The following is a 23,980-nucleotide window of genomic DNA, read 5'->3' as shown; positions in this document are numbered from 1 at the left end:
AGAGACGGCGAGGCAAGTTGGGAAGGCTAGGGGTAGGGTTCCTTTCGGGATTTTGGTTCCAGCTGGATGCCATTTCTTCAACAATTAATGGGGAAGGCATGGTTGCATGCAGTTTTTGGGGTTGTGGGAGACATTTATGGATTTTGTCCAATGTTTTTAAAGAAGGATAGAGAGTGAGAGAGAGAGGGCAGAAAGCATGATTTGATTGAGTGGCAGGGATATTTAGAGGTTTTGTACTCTGATTCAATAGCTCAAACACTGTTTTTCAGTCATTGTTTATTGTTTGGTTTGTCATTTGCTTTGTTAAAACTATGATTAACATTTTATTGTTTCGATTAAGTTGTAAAGGAATTTTATAGCCCGTTTAGTTGGGTGTTAGGAAGATCAATCTGGTTAGTGCACTGTTTCGTGCACTGTTAGAGTCAGGTTTGTGTCTTTATAACTTTGGTAGTTACACTGTGCTCATTTCTCTGTTTCTTCATGCTTTGCTCCTGTTTCCTTCTCAACAAATCAAACTGAGGTTCCTTTCTGCTTTACATCCTTTGAATATCTCTCTGTTACTAGGTTGTTTCTCCATACTTTGTTGCTTCTATATTTTTGTGATAAGGGTGTTAGAAGGCTGTTTTAGTTGTTGTTTTGCTCCTCTGTTGATAGATTGTTTTTGCAAATCTTGGTTGCTTATGTATTTCTGTTACTAGATTGTTTCTCCATACTTTGTTGCTTCTGTATTTATGTGATAAGGGTGTTAGAAGGCTCTTTTAGTTATTGTTTTGCTCATCTGTTGTCGTGTTTAATTTTGTTTTGTTTTGTTTTTTGCTTTAGGAAATCGTGGTTCTTCAGATTTGGGCATTTTGTTTGCAGCCTTCAAAGCACTGTGTATTTAAGGTGAGCAAATTCAAGATTTTAGAGTTTTGATTTAGAGACGATGCCTGATAAATTTGGTAGGAAATTTGAGATAATACTAGGAAAGTTTTGCTCTTTTCTAAACTAGGTTGTTGGATTCTTTTATCTGGGAACATTTTAGATTGAAAACTGTAACTTTGTGCGAGGTTTCATGAAATATAGGAAGTGTGCTTCCTCACTTTATGTTTCTATATTCTTGCGTTTTTCCATTACAGTATTGAACTCAGTGAAATGCTATTATGAATTGGAGTGGTTCCTATTGTCTTTGAGTGATTCTTATCACAACAATCAGGGAGAAAATCCCTCTCTTTTTTTTAATAATTTTTACTCTAGGCCTACGATTATCTAAATGATGCAGCACTGAACAAGAGTTAGGCCTTCAACTTAGCGTCGCAAAAACTTACTACCAATAGAGAGTTTGTAAGCACTTATGTTCCGACTCAGATCCTTACCGATATTTTGTGAATGTTGAAACGATATAGCACTAGGCCCAAGGTTGAGAACAAGTTAGATTTTTTTATTTTTTTTGTGTGATTAACGTATTTCTAAAACTTGATTGCATGGCATAATCTATAAAACTAAAACTTGGTTCCATGACATAACCTCTCCGACAACAAAGTCATGCTTGAAAGTTTGCATGTACTGGCAACCCTTAATCCTTATCCATACTAAATTAATAATCACAAAAATAATTTTGTATTCAATTAACATAGTCGTGGTGAAATGTTACTTTCATCTTTCTGTTCAATGAAAGAAAACCTTTTCAAAAGGGTTTTCTTTTGTTTTTCTCACACACCAAACGCTGCATTTGTGCATGTAATGAACTCATGTATGGAAATTGAAACAAGATGTCATATATGATTCGAACGTTGATTCAAGCTGTTGAGCTTTGGATTCTGGGTGATGATGGTTAATATGATTTTGTTTTCGATTTCAGGAGATTGGGTTTTTCGAGTTGGTGACTTTTCTTTGAAGCCTACGAAGACCTCTGTGTTTATGGTTAGTGGTTTTGATCTTCCATGGTTTTGATTCTACTTGCAGCCTGAGGTGTAACTTTAGATATGAGACTTTCAAGCTTTTTCATTAATCTTAACCTTGATTAGTTAACTATAATTAAATTAATTTTTTTTTATTTTGACCCCAACATTCAATTTTATTAATTCAATTTTGATAAATGATTGAAAATTTTTCAATGATTGTATTACCGTGTTTGATTATTGATTGAGCAGTTGGATATATTTTCTTGCTTAAGTTTTTCTTAGGTGTGTGCTAAATTGGATGTTGGTTTGGTTATTTCCGAGCTTTCACATGACTTCAGATACCCAATAGAGTATGAACACCCCAACTTTAATTTTGCACGTTTTTTGGTGCCTGCAAATGAAATCTGGCATAGCGAAATCTTGCATAGTGAAATTATGATAACTTTCCCTTCATCTTTAGATTAGCAAACAGAAGAATGAATTCAGAACAGTAGGATTTCGATTTCTTTTTCTTTACTCATTTGATTCGCTGGGTTTACAGATTTTAAAGGTTCAACATCCACCCGATGTCCATTTCTGAAATACATTAATTTTGCTTTTTATTTTTCTGGGTATACATTATCTGTGAAACTTTGGTCTTGATTTGACTTTTTGAAAGAAGAAAAGAAAAGGATAACTGAGAGATTGGTTTTTTTAAGAAAACCCATTTGGATATGGAATAGGATCATTTGACTAGGCCTAAGAGTCATACGACCAGGGTTTGTTTTCGTTGATTTTCTGTAGGGGGATTGGTTTTTTTACCTGGAACTGCTGAAAAGAATAGAATTCGGCTGTGTATATGTGTATGGTTTTATGCGTTTCGCTCAGTTGACAATTTGATAATGGCTGAAGTGCATTCTTTAGTGAAATGTGTTTTCTTTCCTCGATTGTAAATATCTTTTTTGGTATTTTGCAAATCGAAACAAAGTGAAAGCTTTAGCCTCTGAATTTTGCAACCGCTACCTTGCTGCTTTGGTAAAGTCTCAACTTCTTTATAATATCAATTAATTTTCGCTGTAATGTTAGGGTATTGAGTAGAATTCATATGCTACATAGAACATATGAGTAGACGTAGCAGCACACTTAATATCATATTGCATTTGCAAATGAAAATGATTTTAGCCATGTTAATAAACAGTGAATTAAGAGAAGATCAAGGCTAGGTTTGAGGTAAGTAAAACCTTGAGGCCAGAGTTTGCTCGAATATTATCTTAAGCATCTCAAGTGAACGCTTCACTACACACACATACACACACACACTCACCAGTCGTCACATACTTTGGGTTGTACCTGTAAGAGGACTAATATTCCCCATCTTGATCATAGAATTAGCAACATCAGCAAAGAACAAATTAGGATTTGTGTTATAGCTTTGGACCAAACTGATTTTTTGAGTTGTTCAAGTGGTTTTTCCCAATTGTTACAATTAGCTAATGCATTACTATGTAATCTGTGTTGACAGGTGAAAAAAAACTTTCGTTGGTTTGAAATATTTGTTCAAGTTTTCATTTAATTTATATTATTTTAACTCCATTTCTCCTAAGAGATTTATACAAGTATAAAATAAGAAACTATTATCGTTTTTCTGGTTGCAAAATATATAGTTGCAGTGGTTAATTGTGATGTGGAAATGAGAGTTTTTGAAATTTAATTTCCACTTTCATTCTATTATTTCGAGATTTTAGAAGGTGGGTGTGGTTTAGGGTTAGAGTTTGGAATTCTGTGCAAATTCATTGAAGTTGTTGGTTATGCAGATGGTGGTGTGTGTATACAAATGATATGCGTCTATTCTTTTGCTTATATTTAAATCACATTTGAATCAAGCCTTTCATATGTCACCTGAACTTAAATATGGTCTTTTCCCATTCTTTCCGTTTCAGACTTCTTATCTTTATGATTCTTTTTTAATTAACTGTTTGGTTCGATCGCTTTATGTTATTTGTCTGCTGTCTGCTTTGCTCTCATTCTTGGTTGTCTTTGTAATCCTCTCATTGTCCAGAGGTTGGATGGTTTGTTTGTTTTTTTTAAAATTTTGTTTGTACAATTCAGTCTGTGATTCTGTTATTGGTTGGTTGGTGTTTTCGTTAGGTTTTCTAATAGTGAACTATCTCATCCTCCCGAAGTTCTTTAACATGTGCTGTTCACAACTGCGCTCTCTCAACGAACTAGACATTTTTAAAAAAAAAATTCACAACTTCTATACTTAGGAAAATGAGTAACCTTTTAACAATGCATGAATGCAACTAAGATGTTCAGAAAAATTCATGGATATTAACATTAAAACTACAAGTATCATTAACTCATTAATACTTAAGTTATGTATTTTCTTTATCGGCTACAACTTCAAAATTTGATCTAAAACAATGTCAAAATGCTTTTTGACTGTGTTTTTTTTTAATTTATATGTAACTTTTGGTAATCTTATATTTTTACTTTATTAATGTGAGTTGTTAAGTTTTTCATGGTGTTATTCTTCAACTCACAAGCTTAAAGATACTTAAAAAAAACAGAAATTTTGACGCTATATTTAAATTTTGATTCAGGGTAAATAAAATGGTACAAGAGATCAATCGAAGAGAACAACAGATTCTAGGAGGAGTTTTTGCCAAAAATTTAAGGCAACTGGTTAAGGCTCGAATCGATGAACAAAATTGAGGGACATTAGTGAGATTTTCTGACACTGCCCCGGGACCTGGTACAAAGAAATCAGTGAAAATAGCAAAAACAAGGATGGGTTTGCGTGTTTATGGTAGGGGTGCAAACCGAAACAAATTGGTGGTCCATACTATGTATCCACCTGCAAATCGTAGTAATCCGCCGAAAGAAAAAGTTCCGCTCGATAAAACACTTTCACAACGCTTTTTGGGGTTTTCCAATGGCATCCACAGGTTTGCTAGCTGGAAAAAGGTTGGAGTTTTGTTGCTCTTGCTTGCCTCCGCCGCAACGGCCTTTGGAGTTTTAAATGTCTAGAGAAGGGGTGGGTCTTTAGATAAGATAAGGGCAATGTAAACTTTTTTTGTTCGGTCATAAGGGCAATAATGTAAACAGATAAGCCTTTAACCGTTTTAAGGATAAACTGTTGTTAATACTCTTTTTTGCACCTTTTTGGTCAACTTCTATCTTGCTGATAAATGTATTTTGCTGACCGTTATATTCTTTTAAGGATAAACTGTTATTCATAGTCTTTTTTGCACCTTTTTGGTAGACTTCTATCTCACTGATAAATGATTTTTCCTAGCAATGACCTTATCGTGCTGGGATTTGTTTTCTCTCCTTTTATTTTTTATGCCATTTATGTTGTTGTTGATAGGATCTTTTAGCTGATGCTTCTTTGCTGGTTCTACACTTTTAAAGCCGTTGCTATCTTGATGTTTTAGTTTTCATAGTGAGCTGGCTGCTCTTGTCATCGACTTTTTCCTTTGCTTATATCGTCTCATGCTGAACAAAGCCAATTGAAGTAGCGAGGTTGCTAAAATTGAGTGGATTTGTTATCCAATTGCGCCTATAGTTTGTTTAGTCAGTGGTGGAGAGGGGATGAGACATGACGGTATGGCGGGTTAGTGAGTCGCTGAAGTACTAAATCAGATGTTAATGGCTGCTTAAATGGGGTTTTAGTATACAAATGTTTAGGTTAGGATTTTTTTTTTTTGCCATTTTGTGATCGAGATCTAATTGTAGCTTTCATGTTGCATGTCTCCATCTTTAAAATTTAATAGCAGCATGTGAAAATATATGGATTAAACTATAAATGCATACGTTACAGACTACGGACACAAACCAACACGAACTCAAAAATAGCCGGAGGGTCTACAAGTGTCATTGTATTTGTAAATAGTACTACAAACACATCATAATTCCACACGACCCGCCCCATTAGTGTTCTATTCAAATGCCTATGGATCTCATATCCACATTTACGAGGATTCAACACCTGAATCATTTGATCCTGGAGCATATTGTTCAAAATCACCACGGCTGGTGTATCATTTTCACTTGCTTTACTTGTCTCCCAGGCAGAAATGGTGGCTTCTCCACTTTTCCCCCAAACAGATACGGTATCTTCTCTACCAGTATTTGTTCGTATGCTGGAGTGGTATCTTCTCCTGCCTTGCCTATCTCCCAAGTAGATGCGGCATGTTCTTTAGCTAGAGTTTTACCCCACGATGATGAAGAGCATCAGTTGTGTGGCTCTTGCTTTTTTTTGCCTTTGCTTTGAGCAACGATTTTTGGTGCCGTAATGAATTTTTCTCATAACGCATATAAAAACCTTTGACTTTGGTGCTTTTATTAAACCTAGAAAAACGCATATCTCACTTTACAATTAGATTAGTAGTTGTTGAATAGATTTACCTAATTCTTTTACTATCAATTTGATTTTACATGCTTTGTCGGTTTTTATTCGTGTAAGTATATAAAAACTGCGTCATGAAGCTAATTACAATTGGTCAATCTATAGATGAGCTGGCATCGTTAAGTCATGCGCTTAAACTCAAAACATGCTAGAGTATTTCTATCATTAATAATTTGTATCAAACTCAACATTTCATAAGAGTCCAAATTGAGAGCTTTGTGAAAAATAATGAAACTACATCACAACATTACATTGCTTGTAACACATGCTAATATTTTTTTAACTAGAGCAAAAGTCCATTATCTTGCCTTCCGGACTTTGTCATGGTTGCAATATCTGGTGATTTATCTTATCCTGTTAGCCTGTTGTAAGATCAACCAAAAGTGTTTTGCCCTGTTGTTATTCTTTTGCATTATATGTTTTTTTTATTGTTAGCTCGATTGTGCTTTAGTATTGTTAGTCTTTCTCGGTGTTAAATTGTTCATGCTGTCTCACTTTTGCATCTAATTAGTCAACTTAGGACAAAATTTAAACGTTTTAAATCCTGATCATCTCTATTTCAAGCAATGCATTTTTTTTTTTGCTAACCTAAAAGCTTTTGCTAACCTAAAGGCTTTTTATGCATGTCATTTCTTTAAAGTATTAAAACATACGTCGTTCCAATTATATATGCGTTTATATTTTCTCTTCCTTTTTGTAGGTTCTACAACTTTTGTTTTAATCGTTACAATCTTGCATTACTGCTCACTAGGATTTGTGCCCAGCTACAATCCCGTCTCTATATCGGTTAGTTTTCTGCACCTTTAAGGAACATTACCTTCTTCATTTCTGTTTGCTCTTTTGAGACCTTATGGTTGCTTTGTTGTTTGATCTTTATGTTGGTCTTCTTTATCGCTATGTTTTTTAGCAATCGTTGCATGCTTTATTCATATATTTTACCATTTCAACGGGAAACAATGCTGTTCAAGAAGACAGCCGCATATTAAGTTTCTCTATTCTTTGTTCTAATCTAATCTCATTATGATTGTGTTTTTACTGTTATGTTTAGAATGTGTTTGTGTTTTCAATGACCTCTTGCTTTAATGGGTTATATCTCGCTGCTAATTTCATTTGGTTTAGATGGTTTCTTTCGTTGATGTGTTGCTTTTATTAAAGAGTGAACCGCTACTGTTTCTGTTTTTTTTTCACTTTGTATAGTTTTATGTCTAAACGAATAAGGCGACCTAGAAGGGCCGTTGAAATTCAACGTGCCTATTTGGATGCGGTTGTTGCGGATGGTGATCTCAATAATTCAGAGTTGCAAGATGTTCCCACCGCTTACGACGATCAAGATAATGATGTTTCAACATCTTTGAACAGCCAAGACAGCCCTCCCCAAACATTTGCATCAGCTTTAAAACAAAATATTCCCATCCGTGGTGTTTTTAACCCACATTTCGAACCTGGGACAAGTTCTCATCAGATTTCTGTACCGGTTTTCCTTGCTGATCGTGCCAATGTGCACAGTTTGTTAGCCATTCATGCTCAAACCAATCATTCTGGCTTGAACCCGCTAATAACCGGACAAGCCAACTATCAAAAAAAAAGAAAAAGTATGCAATCTTTCAACATAACTCTATTCTCATTCTTACTAATTTCAAAAGTTAAGTTTCCTCCATCAGTTAACTTAAGGTTGTCGATTTGATGAATGCTTCTGTTAATCTTTGTTTTTATAGGGATTGATCCAGAATATGTTGATTTTGGCTTAAGAAATTGTCAATGTCAATATTGCGGTGCTCTGTTTTGGTCTACAGAACAGTCTGCGAAGAATGCTTCATCTTCTACCTTGCAGTTCACCACCTGTTGCATGAGTCAAAAAGTAAAATTCCCACGCGTTAAACCCACCCCTCCTTATTTGGATGATTTGTTGAATCCCAAAAATTCTCGAAACAACTTGCAATTTAAAACAAATATTAGATCATATAATTCAATGATGGCATTAACATCAATGGGAGCCAAAGTTGATGCATCGATCAACAAGGGTCGGGGTCCTTATGTTTTTAAAATTAATGGTCAAGTGCATCATTTGATGGGTTCTTTATTGCCTCTGGAGGGCGAAAATCCTAAATTTGCACAACTATACATTCATGATACTCAAAATGAAGTCAGTAATCGTATTGGTTGTTTTAGTGGATCAGAAACGGTTGAAAAACTCGACCATCATGTTGTTGATGGCCTCATTAAAATGCTAGACGAGTGTAATGAGGTTGTTAAGCTTTTTAGGCTCGCTAGAGATATGATTGATGAAGGAAGTCATTTACGTTTGCATTTATACGATGCACAGGCTAACCATGATGCACAATATAATTTGCCGGCGTGTGACGAGATAGGTGGCTTGATAGTTGGGGATATCGGCGAATTCCACACTGAAAGAGATATCATTGTGGAGCATAGGACGCATGGCCTACAAAGAATCACAAAGTTACATCCTAAGTACATGGCACTACAATACCCTCTTCTTTTCCCCTACGGTGAAGATGGGTATAAGAAAGGCCTTCCTTGGAATCCAGATTATAAAGGGAAAAAACCAAAAATTGGGGGAGTATCACTGAGAGCGTTTCTAGGTTATCAAATTCAGGATAGACCAGGACAAAATGACACCCTATTGAAAGGTGGTAGACTGTTTCAACAATATTTAGTTGATGCATATGCCACGCTTGAAGAAGATAGGTTAGATTTTATTAGGGCAAATCAAGATTCTTTTAGAACAGAAAATCTTAAAGCAATTCATGAAGCACTCAAAGCAGGAAATACAAGCAGTTCTGGTGTTGGCAAGAGAGTCATTTTGCCAACTTCGTTTACTGGTAGCGTTAGATATATGATAAATAATTATCAGGATGCTATGGCCATATGCCGTCACTTTGGAAATCCTGATTTATTTATCACTTTCACCTGCAATGCTAAATGACCTGAAATTATTGAAGATCTACGTGATAAACCTGGTTGTAGGCCTGATATAGTCTCCCGAATTTTTAAAGCAAAGCTTAACCATATGATTAAATTCATCAAATCAGGGAAACCTTTTGGCGATGTTGAATCAGGTTAGTTAATCGCTCTTCGCCAAAATTTTCCCTTTCTTTGTTTATCTATCTAATCATTACATATCTAAAGTGTTTTGTTTTGATGTCTTTGCATTCTTTATTTAAAAACAGTGATTTACACGGTGGAGTTCCAAAAACAGGGTCTTCCTCATTGTCATATCTTGGTCTGGGTGAACAAACATTATAAATGTCATTCTCCCTACGATGTTGATTCTATCATTTCGGCTGAGATTCCTGATGCAGATGTTGACAAAGTTGGGTACGATGCAGTTTCACAATACATGATCCATGGGCCATGTGGTCTTGCAAATCGATTTTCACCATGCATGAAAGAAAACAAATGTTCAAAAAATTTTCCAAAACCTTTCACAAGTGAAACCACTTTTTCTGATGATGGTTTTGTTGCATATAAGCGTCGGGATAAAGAAAATTTGTTTGTTCTAAAAAATGGAATCAAGCTTGATAACGCATTTGTTGTCCCTTATAATCGTGAGCTATTATTGAATTATCAAGCGCATATCAATGTTGAATCATGCTGCCAATCAACACTCATCAAGTATCTTTTTAAGTACATAACTAAAGGTGTTGATCGGGCTAGAGTTGTTTTTGAAGATGAAAAGTTTGATTAGGTTGTGGCTTATCTAAATTGTAATATTTATGCCCTTACGAAGCTGTTTGGAGATTGTTACAGTTTCACATTCATTTTAGGGAACCATCGGTTGAAAGATTGTCTGTACACCTTCCATCTGACCAAAACGTTGTTTTTAGAGAGACCGATGATCTGAACTATGTTATCAACCACCCTAATCTCGAAAGAACAATGTTAACGCAATGGTTTGAAACCAATGTCCAAGACCCTGATGCACATAAGTTATCTTATGTTGAATTTCTGACAAAGTATGTTTGGAAAAATGATGAGAAACAATGGAGCCGTAGAAAACAAGGCAGATCTTTAGGTAGGGTTGCGTATGTTCACCCTGCTGCTGGTGAATTATACTATTTGAGGTTGCTGCTAAACTACCAGAAAGACATCTTTAGTTTTGACCATTTAAAAACCGTCAAAGAGGTTCTTGAACCCACATTCCAAGCTGCATGCATGTCCCTTGGTTTATTGGGAGATGATAGGGAATGGAATAGCGCTATGTTAGAAGCAGTTATCACTGCATCATCTTTCCAATTGAGACAATTGTTTGTCACATTGGTACTCTTTTGTGATGTTACTGATCCATTAGCTTTGTTTGAAGCACATTGGAAAACCATGTGCGATGACATTTCCAAGAACATGCATAACGTTTTTGGGCTACAAGATCTTTCTAAATATCAGGATGAACTTAGAAATTCGCTTTTGTACGAGTTAGAAAAGTTGTTTACAGCTTCAAATAGTTCTCTATCAAAGCATCACCTACCACAACCAAATAATCTAATGATGGATAGACTTAAAGCTAGGAGTTTGAGAGAAGAGTTAAATTATGATGTTAACTCACTAAAACAAGAGCACTCACTCCTGATTGCCCAATTAAACAAGGAGCAAAAATTAGTTTATGACAACGTCATGGAGACGATTGACAACAATAGATCTGGCCTATTTTTTGTGCATGGTCATGGTGGAACATGCAAGACTTTTTTGTGGAACACCATCATAACTAGAATTAGATCCCAAAATCAAATTGTTTTAGCGGTGGCTTCATCTGGAATTGCCTCCATCTTGCTTCCTGGTGGAAGGACGGCTCACTCTAGATTTAAAATTCCTATCAACATCACTGATTGTTCGGTTAGTGAAATTAAAAAAGGGACTCATCTTGCAAAACTAATCACTGACGCTACTCTTATTGTTTGGGATGAAGCCCCCATGAATCATAAACGGTGTTTTGAAACTCTAGATAGATCCCTTCGTAATGTTCTTAAAGGATCAAAACCAGGCTTTGACAATTTGCCATTTAGAGGTAAACCAATTCTTTTCGGAGGTGATTTCAGGCAAATTCTTCCTGTTGTTCCAAGCGGAAGTGTTGCTGACATCGTTCAAGCTTCATTTACGAGTTCATACCTTTGGTCCTATTTAACTATATTTTTCCTTAAGCAAAACATGAGGCTTTCAAAAACAGGTCTGAACGAAGTGGAAAAAAAAGAACTCGCTGATTTTGCAAAGTGGATACTAGATATTGGAAATGGTACTGTTGCCAGATCTATATCTTCAACTGATGAAGAAAGCTCTTGGATCGAATTTCCAAACCAATTCCTTATCCATTTTGATGAAGATCCCATCAAAGCCATGGTTTCAGCTGTGTATACAAATTTCAAAACAAATTTCCGAGATGTCTCATATCTGAAAGAAAGAGCTATTGTGACGCCACGAAATGATACAGCAACTGAAATCAACGATTTTGTGTTGGGTATAGTACCTGGCGAAAGTCGTACTTATCTCAGTTTTGATTCGGTGTCTTCTGTAACAGAAAATTCTGAAAATTTAGATATGCTTTATCCAATAGAATTTCTAAACCAACTTGATTTACCTGGTTTGCCGCACCACAAGTTATCTTTGAAAGTTGGTGCCCCAGTGATGTTGATCAGAAATTTAAATCAAAGTCAAGGGCTGTGTAATGGAACACGATTGGTTGTAACACAATTGAACGACAGAGTTGTACAAGCAAAAATCATGACGGGAAGCAACATTGGCGAAAGAGTTTATATCCCCAGGATCATTACTGAATCATCTCAGCATAAATATCCTTTTACTGTGCGAAGACGACAATTCCCTCTAAAAATTTGTTATGCAATGACAATTAACAAAAGTCAAGGACAATCCTTGAAAATTGTTGGTTTGTTTCTATCGCAGACTGTTTTTTCTCATGGACAACTCTATGTTGCGCTATCCAGGGTCACCTCAAAAAAGGGTCTCAAAATTGTTATTGCTCACAATAGTGACATGCCTTACGGTTATACAAAAAACATTGTTTATAAAGATGTATTGAAACATTTACATACAGGTATACGTTTATGTTCACATTTTGTCCCTTTGTTATTTTTTTTTGTTTGTAAACATGGCTCCACCATTTCTTTGATAAATCACCCTATTCAATGTTGAATTTAATTTGGTTCTAAATTTTTCATCTTTTGCTAGATTAATGGATGTGATGCCAATTAGTTTTCTGACGCCGTACCAACCAGGAAACAAACTCCAGATCAGGGTTTGTAGGATATGGGTCACGAAGAGCATCGGAAATGATCCTCAACCAACAAGTCTTGATTGTGTATTCGTTGATAAACAAGTAAGATTCTTACACCTTTTAACCTATCGTCAAACACTACTATTTTCGTGTATCAAAATGTCCACACAATTATTACAACTCACTTTTGTGATCAAACTTATCTTAAAGTTCATGAACCAAATCCTCTACACAATTATACATCATTTCTGCATAATTAATATTTGGCGAATTGTTTTGCTAGATTCAATGTTAGGCCTTGACATTCATTTAGAGGCTGCATTTAACCAGTTCATGCAGGTGGACAACAAATCAAAATTCCATTTTTTCCGTATAATAGCATGGCTTAAGATAAATTGCATTATTAACAAAAATATTCATGTTGCACCATACACAGTTCGGCTCTCTTTATATTTCACTAGAGAGATTATATTTTGTTATTTTTGAGGAAGATTTTTTAACTGAACAAACGAAGCTGAGTATCAACTACCAACTATTCTTTTCCTTAATTTATTTTCTTCTTTTTTCCTACCTATACAAATGAAACTAAATATATATTTACAAAGTTGCTTCAATTGCTGCGAATTTCATTCTTAAAGTAATCTTCTCTATTATCTTCCATATGATCTTACATGTTATCTCTATAGGAACCACTATGCTTCGCTTACTTCTTACGTGGTTCCATAACCTTTTGCGTTAAATGTTCTCCTGCTCAATTAGTATACTATCTGATTTTATTTTTCTTCTTCTAAAAGGGGGATGCGGTTCATGCAACCATTAACAGTCGAGACATGCAATATTTTTTTAACCATCTAAGGGTTGGTGAAGCATACGAAATCAACAAATTTCGTGTTGTTCACAACAGGACATCAAACAAGGTTGTCCCTCATGCTGCCATAATTGAATTGAACAGCAAAACCACAATCGTTCCTATTGACAAAACAAGCCAGGAAATCCCGATGCATTGGTTCAATTTGATTGAGCTTGAGCAGCTTTACGAAAGAATCGATAGGGATGTTGAACTTACAGGTAACAAATTTACTCTTAAGCGCCACTCCAAAATATCAACAACAACAACAACAACAACAAAGCCTTTTCCCACTAAGTGGGGTCGGCTATATGAATCCTAGAACGCCATTGCGCTCGGTTTTGTGTCATGTCCTCCGTTAGATCCAAGTAATCAAGTCTTTTCTTAGGGTCTCTTCCAAAGTTTTCCTAGGTCTTCCTCTACCCCTTCGGCCCTGAACTTCTGTCCCGTAGTCACATTTTCGAACCGGAGCGTCAGTAGGCCTTCTTTGCACATGTCCAAACCACCAGAACCGATTTTCTTTCATATTTCCTTCAATTTTGGCTACTCCTACTTTACCTTGGATATCTTCATTCCCAATCTTATCCTTTCTCGTGTGCCCATACATCCCACGAAGCATCCTCATCTCCGCTACACCCATTTTGTGTACGTGTTGATGCTTCACCGCCCAAGATTCTGTGCCATACAACATCGTTGGCCTTATTGCCGTCCTATAAAATTTTCCCTTGAGCTTCAGTGGCCTACGACGATCACACAACACACCGGATACACTCTTACACTTCATCCATCCAGCTTGTATTCTATGGTTGAGATCTCCATCTAATTCTCCGTTCTCTTGCAAGATAGATCCTAGGTAGCGAAAACGGTCACTTTTTGTGATCTTCGCTAGATTGCTCCGGTCATTAGTGTGGATAAGTATATAAATGGATAGAGATAGGAAAGCAAACACAAGATGTACGTGGTTCACCCAGATTGGCTACGTCCACGGAATAAAGGAGTTCTCATTAATTGTGAAGGGTTTACACAAGTACATAGGTTCAAGCTCTCCTTTAGGGAGTACAAGTGAATGATTTAGTACAAATGACATTAGGAAATATTGTGGGAGAATGATCTCGTAACCACGAAACTTCTAAGTACTGGAGTGTGGTATCGTCTTGACTTTCCTTATCTGTCTCATAGGTAGATGTGGAATCTTCTCTGGAAGTACTCTTCCTCCATCCAGGGGTGGTATCTGTAACTGGTGGAGATGCACAAGGTAATGTATCAATGTCACTTGAAGCTTACTTGTAGTTTCAGGCTTGGTCAAGCGCGATACAAACCATGTAGTAGGAGTCCCCCAAGTCGCCGAGCTAGGGGATCTGCTGAAAGAGGTAACAGACAAGGTAAGCAATCAGAGCTCCGGCTGATTGTTCACATTCTCCCTATCTTGCAAGCAGCATGAAGGATAAAGAGAAGAAAAATGAGAAGAGATGATATGGGATACTTTTGCTTTTGAAGAAGTAACTTTCCACAGGCTTATTCTTGAACTGGGCTGGAGGGTTTTCTGGTTTCCTCCAAAGTATAAGGCCGACTGAAGAATTTGAGGGTCAAAACAAGTCCATCAAATCTAGAGTACGTTCGACCCTGCTGATATGGGATACTTTTGCTTTTGACAGAGTAGTGGATGTATCGGCACGTGTGCTGTTACGCTTGTCTCCACATGCTTCCTTGTATCCTTCTCACTTGCCCTATCTGTTCCTCAGGAAGATGCGGTATCTTCCCGGAAGCATAAGATGTTGAAGATGAGTACTCGAGAGCAATGCCAGGGTAAGGGGTTCTAGGCAGTCAGTTCCTGGCTGGAAGCTTGATTCCAAGTGCTGACTGATTGCTCTCTTTTTCCTTGTCTTGCAGGTAAGAACAAGGCCAAAGGAAAAGACAGGGAAAAAGCATGATATGGGATACTCTTGCTTTTAACCCTGATGATATGAGATATTCTTGCTCTAGTATAGCTTGTTTACAGAGGTATTATCGGGGGGAAAGAAAGCTGAATATTTCGAAAGGCTTCGTTGGGAGTGCCCTCTCAGATAAGAGGAAGGGTTGAGCATTTTTACAGGTCTGCCTGTCCGTTGGGGATGGAGGTCGATATATATAGGAGTCTCCCTAACATCAAGTAATAATGCTATTCCTTTACCCTGCTTGGTCATAGCACGGTAGTGAGAGCTGCCAGCTTCACAAGTTTTAACTCTGTCAGAGCACTTTGAAAAAGTGGTCTGTGGTATCTGGAAAGCTGATGTTGCGTGTGAAGATTACAGACAAGCTTTATCCAAGGAGATCCGGCTCTTGAAGTTGGGAAAGTGGTGCCTCTTCGGTTTTCGAACAAGCAATCCTGTCGGGGATCTGGCTCTCGAGATTCGGAGAACGATGCCTCTTCGATTTTTGAGAAAGCAATCATGTTGGGGGTCTGGCTCTCGAGATTCGGATAGCGGTGTCTTCGATTTTTGAGAAAGTAATCATGTTGGGAGTCTGGCTCTCGAGATTCGGAGGGCGGTGCCTCTTCGATTTTGGAGCAAGCAATCTTGTTGGGAGTGTTTTCTCGAATATGAGTAAAGGTTGGGCATGTTTGCTAGTCTACCTTGCCACGAAGCACAGAGGTTGACACACAGGGACTTTCCAATTATCCAGCAGTGGTACTGTTCCTTTACCCTCTCTTCGATTTTTGAGAAAGTAATCATGTTAGGAGTCTGGCTCTCGAGATTCGGAGGGCGGTGCCTCTTCGATTTTGGAGCAAGCAATCTTGTTGGGGGTGTTTTCTCGAATGTGAGTAAAGGTTGGGCATGTTTGCTAGTCTACCTTGCCACGAAGCACAGAGGTTGACACAGAGGGACTTTCAAATTATCCAGCAGTGGTACTGTTCCTTTACCCTCTCTTCGATTTTTTAGAAAGTAATCATGTTGGGAGTCTGGCTCTTGAGATTCGGAGGGCGATGCCTCTTCGATTTTGGGGCAAGCAATCTTGTTGGGAGTGTTTTCTCGAATGTGAGTAAAGGTTGGGCATGTTTGCTAGTCTACCTTGCCATGAAGCACAAAGGTTGACACACCGGGACTTTCCAATTATCCAGCAGTGGTACTGTTCCTTTACCCTTGTGGGTAATAATATGGTAGCTAGGCCTTCAAAATTTATGTGTCTAAACTTTGTTAGTGTTGTTTCTTTGCTATTCTTTTACCCTTCTTGGTCAGAGCGATGTAGTGAGAGTTGCAAGCTTCACGTGTCTCGACTTTGTCAGAGAACTTTGGCAAAGTTATATATGGTACCCATGAGCTACTGTTGCGTGTGGGAAGTGGGTGATTGAACAGTACGATTCATGTGCTTTCTACTTCGCCAGAAATCTTCGACAGAATGCTCATAATTTCCGCAAAGCTGAGTGTGCGTGTGACAGGTGCTGACAAGGCTGGAAAAGTAGTCTCAACTTTGTCAGAGAACTTTGGCAAAGTTATATGTGGTACCCATGAGCTACTGTTGCGTGTGGGAAATGGGTGATTGAACAGTACGATTCATGTGCTTTCTACTTCGCCAGAAATCTTCGACAGAATGCCCATAATTTCCGCAAAGCTGAGTGTGCATGTGACAGGTGCTGACAAGGCTGGAAAAGTAGGTGCCTCTTCGATTTCTGAGATCGGCCCTCGTGGTCTCTGAGCAGCCCAGCTTTTGAGAAAGCAAACCTTTTCGATTTCTGAGATCGGCCCTCGTGGTCTCTGAGCAGCCCAGCTTTTGAGAAAGCAAACCTCTTCGATTTCTGAGATCGGCCTTCATGGTCTTTGAGTAGCCCAGCTTTTGAGAAAGCAAATGCCTCTTCGATTTCTGAGATCGACCCTCGTGGTCTCTGAGCAGCCCAGCTTTTGAGAAAGCAAACGCCTCTTCGATTTCTGAAGCTTCGTCGAGTGCAGATTTTTACAGAGGCTGACATTAAGTTCCAAAGCACACTTGAATATCCACCAGTAGAAGCTCCATTCTTGCACTTCTAAGATCTTGATTTGTCCGACCTCTTCTCTCTTCTACACATTTGAAAATGTCTGGCCCTTCCGACCGTCGTTTTGACTTGAACCTTGTTGAAGAGGCAGCCCCGCCTTCTCCAGACAACATATGGCGCCCATCCTTCGTCTCCCCTACTGGTCCTCTTACCGTTGGGGATTCCGTGATGAAGAATGATATGACCGCTGCGGTAGTGGCCAGGAACCTTCTCACTCCCAAAAATAACAGACTACTTTCCAAACGGTCTAATGAGTTGGCTGTTAAGGATTCTCTGGCTCTTAGTGTTCAGTGTGCAGGTTCTGTGTCTAATATGGCCCAACGCCTATTTGCTCGAACCCGCCAAGTTGAATCATTGGTGGCTGAAGTGATGAGTCTCAAACAGGAGATTAGAGGGCTCAAGCATAAGAATAAACAGTTGCACCGGCTCGCACATGACTATGCTACAAACATGAAGAGGAAGCTTGACCAGATGAAGGAATCTGATGGTCAGGTTTTACTTGATCATCAGAGATTTGTGGGTTTGTTCCAAAGGCATTTATTGCCTTCGTCTTCTGGGGCTGTACCGCGTAATGAAGCTCCAAATGATCAACCTCTGATGCCTCCTCCTTCTAGGGTTCTGTCCAGTACTGAGGCTCCGAATGATCCCCCTCCGGTGCCTTCTCTTTCTGGGGCTCTACCGACTGCCGAGACTTCTCCTAAGCAACCTTTGTGAAGGCTCCCTCTTGTTTGTTTATTTTGACTCAAGTATATGTACATATTTGTAATTTATCGGGGATATCAATAAATAAGCTTTCCTTCATTTCAACGTATTGTGTTAAATCACCAAAGCCTTATTCGCTAAGTTCTTTGAATTTTCTTTTGTTGAAGCTTATATGTTGGAGCTTTGTGAGTGGAGCATGTAGGTTGAGGTAGTGTTCCCTTAATTTCCCGAGCGAGGACAACTTCTCGGTTGGAGACTTGGAAAATCCAAGTCACTGAGTGGGATCGGCTATATGAATCTTAGAACGCCATTGTGTTCTGTCCTGTGTCATGTCCTCCGTTAGATCCAAGTACTCTAAGTCTTTTCTTAGGGTATCTCTCAAAGTTTTCCTGGGTCTTCCTCTACCCCTTCGGCCCTGAACCTCTGTCCCATAATCGAATCTTCGAATCGGAGCGTCAGTAGGCCTTCTTTGCACATGTCCAAACCACCGTAACCGATTTTCTCTCATCTTTCCTTCAATTTCGGCTACTCCTACTTTACCCCGGATATCCTCATTCCTAATCTTATCCTTTCTCGTGTGCCCACACATCCAACGAAGCATCCTCATCTCCGCTACACCCATTTTGTGTACGTGTTGATGCTTCACCGCCCAACATTCTGTGCCATACAGCATCGCCGGCCTTATTGTCGTCCTATAAAATTTTTCCTTGAGCTTCAGTGGCATACGGCGGTCACACAACACGCCGGATGCACTCTTCCACTTCATCCATCCAGCTTGTATTCTATGGTTGAGATCTCCATCTAATTCTCCGTTCTTTTGCAAGATAGATCCTAGGTAACGAAAACGGTCGCTCTTTGGTATTTCTTGATCTCCGATCCTCACCCCTAACTCGTTTTGGCCTCCATTTGCACTGAACTTTCACTCCATATATTCTATCTTTGATCGGCTTAGGCGAAGACCTTTAGATTCCAACACTTATCTCCAAAGGTTAAGCTTTGCATTTACCCCTTCTTGAGTTTCATCTATCAACACTATATCGTCTGCGAAAAGCATACACCAAGGAATATCATCTTGAATATGTCCTGTTAACTCATCCATTGCCAACGCAAAAAGGTAAGGACTTAAGGATGAGCCTTGATGTAATCCTACAGTTATGGGAAAGCTTTCGGTTTGTCCTTCATGAGTTCTTACGGCAGTCTTTGCTCCTTCATACATATCCTGTATAGCTTGGATATATGCTACTCGTACTCCTTTCTTCTCTAAAATCCTCCAAAGAATGTCTCTTGGGACCCTATCATACGCTTTTTCCAAATCTATAAAGACCATGTGTAAATCCTTTTTCCCATCTCTATATCTTTCCATCAATCTTCGTAAGAGATAGATTGCCTCCATGGTTGAGCGCCCTGGCATGAACCCGAATTGGTTGTCCGAAACCCGTGTCTCTTGCCTCAATCTATGCTCAATGACTCTCTCCCAGAGCTTCATTGTATGACTCATTAGCTTAATACCCCTATAGTTCATGCAATTTTGTACATCACCCTTATTCTTGTAGATAGGCACCAAAGTGCTCGTTCGCCACTCATTTGGCATCTTCTTCGTTTTCAAAATCCTATTGAAAAGGTCAGTGAGCCATGTTATACCTGTCTCTCCCAAAACTTTCCACACTTCGATTGGTATATCGTCTGGGCCTACTGTTTTTCTATGCTTCATCTTCTTCAAAGCTACAACCACTTCTTCCTTCCGGATTCTACGATAAAAAGAGTAGTTTCTACACTCTTCTGAGTTACTCAACTCCCCTAAAGAAGCACTCATTTCATGTCCTTCATTGAAAAGATTATGAAAATAACCTTTCCATCTGTCTTTAACCGCGTTCTCTGTAGCAAGAACCTTTCCATCCTCATCCTTGATGCACCTCACTTGGTTTAGGTCTCTTGTCTTCTTTTCCCTTGCTCTAGCTAGTTTATAGATATCCAACTCTCCTTCTTTGGTATCTAGTCGTTTATACATATCGTCATAAGCCGCTAACTTAGCTTCTCTCACAGCTTTCTTCGCCTCTTGCTTCGCTTTTCTATACCTTTCACCATTTTCATCGGTCCTATCCTTGTATAAGGCTTTACAACATTCCTTCTTAGCCTTCACCTTTGTTTGTACCTCCTCATTCCACCACCAAGATTCCTTTTGGTGTGGGGCAAAGCCCTTGGACTCTCCTAATACCTCTTTTGCTACTTTTCGGATACAACTAGCCATGGAATCCCACATTTGGTTAGCTTCCCCCTCTCTATCCCACACACACTGAGTGATTATTTTCTCTTTGAAAATGGCTTGTTTTTCTTCTTTTAGATTCCACCATCTAGTCCTTGGGCACTTCCAAGTCTTGTTCTTTTTTCTCACTCTTTTGAAAAGGGGAGAAATGGCCCATGCAGGTCTCGAACCTGCGACCTTCGCGTTATTAGCACGACGCTCTAACCAGCTGAGCTAATAGGCCTTTTTTTTTTTTTTAAGAATCATTTAAATTTTTTTGTTGGCTTTGGTGCACACTCATTCTCGCTAATGAACATCGTCTATAGATATATTTGGTTGCTTGAAGGCTGTGCAGCCGATTGAAGAGGTAACCATCCAACGCACAAGAATTGCAAAGAAGAGAAATCTTAACCTCCAAAATATCAGGTAATTTCTATATGCGTTAAACTTTGATTACAATTTTCACATATGACACCGTAGGCGTAACGTATAACTGACTGACACCTTCTTAATTATTTACAGGGGTGAAACAGTGAGAATCACCTTATGGGGAGAGACTGCGACAAATTTTGAGGACAGTGGAATACAATCGTTATTGCCACCCGTGTTTGTTGCTTTGACAGGCCTCAAAGCTAAACAATACCAAGGTCATACCTCGACATGCTTTATTAAACTGCTTAAAGTTTAAATTTGTTCATTATTCTCTTTTTATTTATAGGAAAGCCTGTTCTTGGAAGCACAGGATCAACCATTTATATTTTCAATCCGGACATTCCACAACTCTCTGAATACAAGCGCAGGTAAATAAACAACCCTTCTTTAAGAACTTTTACATTTATATTTCTTAGTTTAATCTTTCTCACCCAAAACATGCAAAAAATAGGTTTGAGCATCTAAAATCACCTATTCGGATCTTGCCCAGCTTAACTGACATGTATACGGGGCATGTTATTGGTGCTGATTCTGAACCAAAAACGATAGACGAGTTGCTTTTACTTGATCCTACGTTGCACAAGGTTAGTCTCTCATTACCAACCTGTTAAAAAAAATTCAAACTGTTACAAAAAAAAAGGCACCAATAATTATAATGCCCCGGAATGAAATCAATTATTTAATATCAAGATCAATGAAGATATGATATCCCTAAGATATCTCAAAAGGAAAGTCAAATATAAGATGTAAAATTCATTAAGCTATTAGATGCCTTTTCTTTATGGTTATTATGCTTAATATTTATGTAAGCATAGGCTTTAGAATAATAACTAACATGAATGGGAAGTACAATCAAACTGAACAAGCAGTCGACCAATATGCTGTTGCCAACCTGCAATACCCAGGATATTAAAAGTATGACAGAGCGCCTATTCGTTTTTACTCCATGTTTCCAAGGCGATGCTTAAATGATTAATGAAGATATGATACCCCTAAGACATCTCAAAAGAAAAGTCAAATGCAACATGTAAAGTTCATTAAGCTATTAGATACCTTTTCTTTATGGTTATCACGCTTAATATTAATGTAAACATAGGCTTTAGAATAATAACTAACATGAATAGGAGAAACAATCAAAGTGAACAAGCAGTCCACAAATATGTTGTTGATAACTTCCAATAACCAAGATATTAAAAGTATGACAGAGTGTGTATTCGTTTATACACCATGTTTCCAAGGTGATGATTAAATGTCGATGATCATTTTAAAACCTATGTTTCAATAACAGAATGCAAGTTTCACATGCAAAGCGACTGTTGTTGACTTCGATTTGGCCAGAGGTTGGTGGTACAACTCTTGCCCATCCTGTCATAAAGTTGTAAAGAAGATGTGTGGATCATTTCAGTGCAACGAACATGGTTTGATAAACAAATTACCCGAGCCATGGTAATAATCTTTTGCATCTATTTTACGTCTAACGGTTATATTAAGTTGTTGAGTCCTTTTTGAAATTCTTATGATTATCAAATTCACACATAATAATGCTTTTATATCTACGATATTTTATGCGACAAGAAGGTAGAACATGTGACGAGCACACAGCTTTCTTCAGCCAGCATATATTTTTGCATTCACTCTCATGCATATGTTGGTCTTTGATTCATGATCTAAAATGCGTGCATACAAATAAATTTACAGTGGTCTCCATCTCCATTATACTTTGACTACTGTTTGACCCTTGGGAGTGTATTAGTGACATTATCGTAAATATTCCTGCTATAATGTGTTTAGGATAGTCTACACCTATAGTCTTTTTCCCACCTTTAAAGAAGAAACTTAAGAGTTTCCAAAACAACCATAATGATGATACGTGAATGCTGCTTTGATGTAATAAGTCAATAAAATTTACATCGCTTAGGAGGAATGGCTGTTTTCTTAGCTATTGTCATATGACCGCTTTTAAATATTGTAGCACACTTTCTTTAGTTTAAAGTTAACTGGTATGTTGAATTCAATAAGTTCAGTGACGAAATGGATATTGTAGGACCTCTCCATTTTGGTTACCAACTTTCGCTTAGAATGTATGATTGTCTAACACAAAATATCCTCCTCTTGCACAGGTTCAAGATCAATCTGATTGTCGAAGATAACACGAACCAACACAACTTCCTCATGATAGGAAGGCAAGCCGAAAAGAGGCTTGGCATTTCTTGCTACACTTTGGTGATAGAGAACGGACACGAGGACCCTTTCGTGGTGCCGCCAATTCTTAACAATTTGGTCGGCAAGTCAAAAACCTTTCAACTATCTTTTGGAAAGAAAAACAGCGACTTTGCAAAAACAGACTTCATCGTTAATGGACTGGTTGAAGACCAACCGCTCTCCAACCCAACGATTGCCTCAGTCATACCACAAACACCCGCTACCAGTGTAGGCAAACAAATTACCAGTCAAGCAACCCCCGCCCCATTGACACTTTCCCAACAACCAGATCAACAACCCAAATCAGTTGCACCCGCCATAACTTCAAAGAGAGTATTGTTCCCTGATCAAACGAACAAACCTGACAGGTAAAGTTTTCCTGACGATAAATGTTGTCATGTGTCAATCTTAATAACTATACTTGCTTATCTTCAGTGTAAATTTAGTCAATCATGAAAAACTGTTTACAAAACTTTTTGCACCACTCTTTCGCACTCTTCTCCATGGCTATCATGTTTCTCTTTAACCTTATAAAATTTACCTTCGTTAACAGCAAAAAACCTTGCCCCCAGCAAACAGACACAACCAATTCTACAAGAATTGCTAGAGAATTCCACAATCTGGTTGTCCCCAAAATTGAACCCGCCGACAAAGTGCCGATAGCCGCACTCAAGATAAAAACTCAGGCCAAAAAAACCAAAGATAGGTAAATTATAATTTGTTTTTCACACCCACATCTACACAATATCAATGATGGCAGTGTCTGTTAAATGATTATTTATGTTTTTTTGCTATAGTGTGGAAGATGTCCGATCTCAGAAAAAGTGAACACCCACAATCTTCGTCATCGAGTGCTACAGGATGTGCTACATGTTTTTTGCGTTGAAAATTTGTGCTTAAAAACTTAGGTGCTGGAACAAGAACGAAACACTTTTTAATGTTTTTTGTTAGTGCTAAAACAAGTGGCTAGCTTGCAAGACATATATTTAACCATCTTAACTGCGGAACTGTCAACTACATATTGCTTTTGTT

General features: G+C 38.1%; 1 protein-coding gene and 1 non-coding gene across 2 annotated transcripts; one reads left to right on the top strand and one right to left on the bottom strand.

The window, feature by feature from the left end:
- Window positions 1-4,652: 4,652 nt before the first annotated feature.
- Window positions 4,653-23,776, top strand: LOC103441415 (uncharacterized). The gene is made up of 17 exons (XM_029109291.1): window positions 4,653-4,810; window positions 7,471-7,778; window positions 7,989-9,116; window positions 9,237-9,353; window positions 9,465-9,972; window positions 10,062-12,087; window positions 12,187-12,337; window positions 12,801-12,856; window positions 13,312-13,585; window positions 20,641-20,740; window positions 20,837-20,961; window positions 21,033-21,114; window positions 21,198-21,330; window positions 22,035-22,086; window positions 22,791-23,316; window positions 23,502-23,654; window positions 23,746-23,776. Exons 1-17 carry the CDS (start codon window positions 4,653-4,655, stop codon window positions 23,774-23,776), a joined length of 5,928 nt encoding a protein of 1,975 aa, XP_028965124.1.
- On the bottom strand, window positions 20,485-20,558 carry TRNAI-AAU (transfer RNA isoleucine (anticodon AAU)). Its single transcript has one exon. It is a non-coding gene; the product is annotated as a tRNA-Ile (tRNA).
- Window positions 23,777-23,980: the final 204 nt, after the last annotated feature.

This window comes from Malus domestica, chromosome 10, assembly GCF_042453785.1.
Source record: "Malus domestica chromosome 10, GDT2T_hap1".
Taxonomy (NCBI): domain Eukaryota; kingdom Viridiplantae; phylum Streptophyta; class Magnoliopsida; order Rosales; family Rosaceae; genus Malus; species Malus domestica.
Note: the sequence above shows the minus strand (reverse complement) of the source record. Positions and strands in the feature narration are given on the sequence as shown.

Bases quoted from the DNA above. Each gene is read 5' to 3' on its own strand.
- LOC103441415 (XM_029109291.1), top strand. From the start codon at position 4,653: ATGGGTTTGCGTGTTTATGGTAGGGGTGCAAACCGAAACAAATTGGTG. The intron at 4,811-7,470 runs GTTTGCTAGCTG...CACTTTGTATAG, and splicing joins TTTTCCAATGGCATCCACAG to TTTTATGTCTAAACGAATAA. The intron at 22,087-22,790 runs GTTGGTGGTACA...TGGATATTGTAG, and splicing joins TGACTTCGATTTGGCCAGAG to GACCTCTCCATTTTGGTTAC.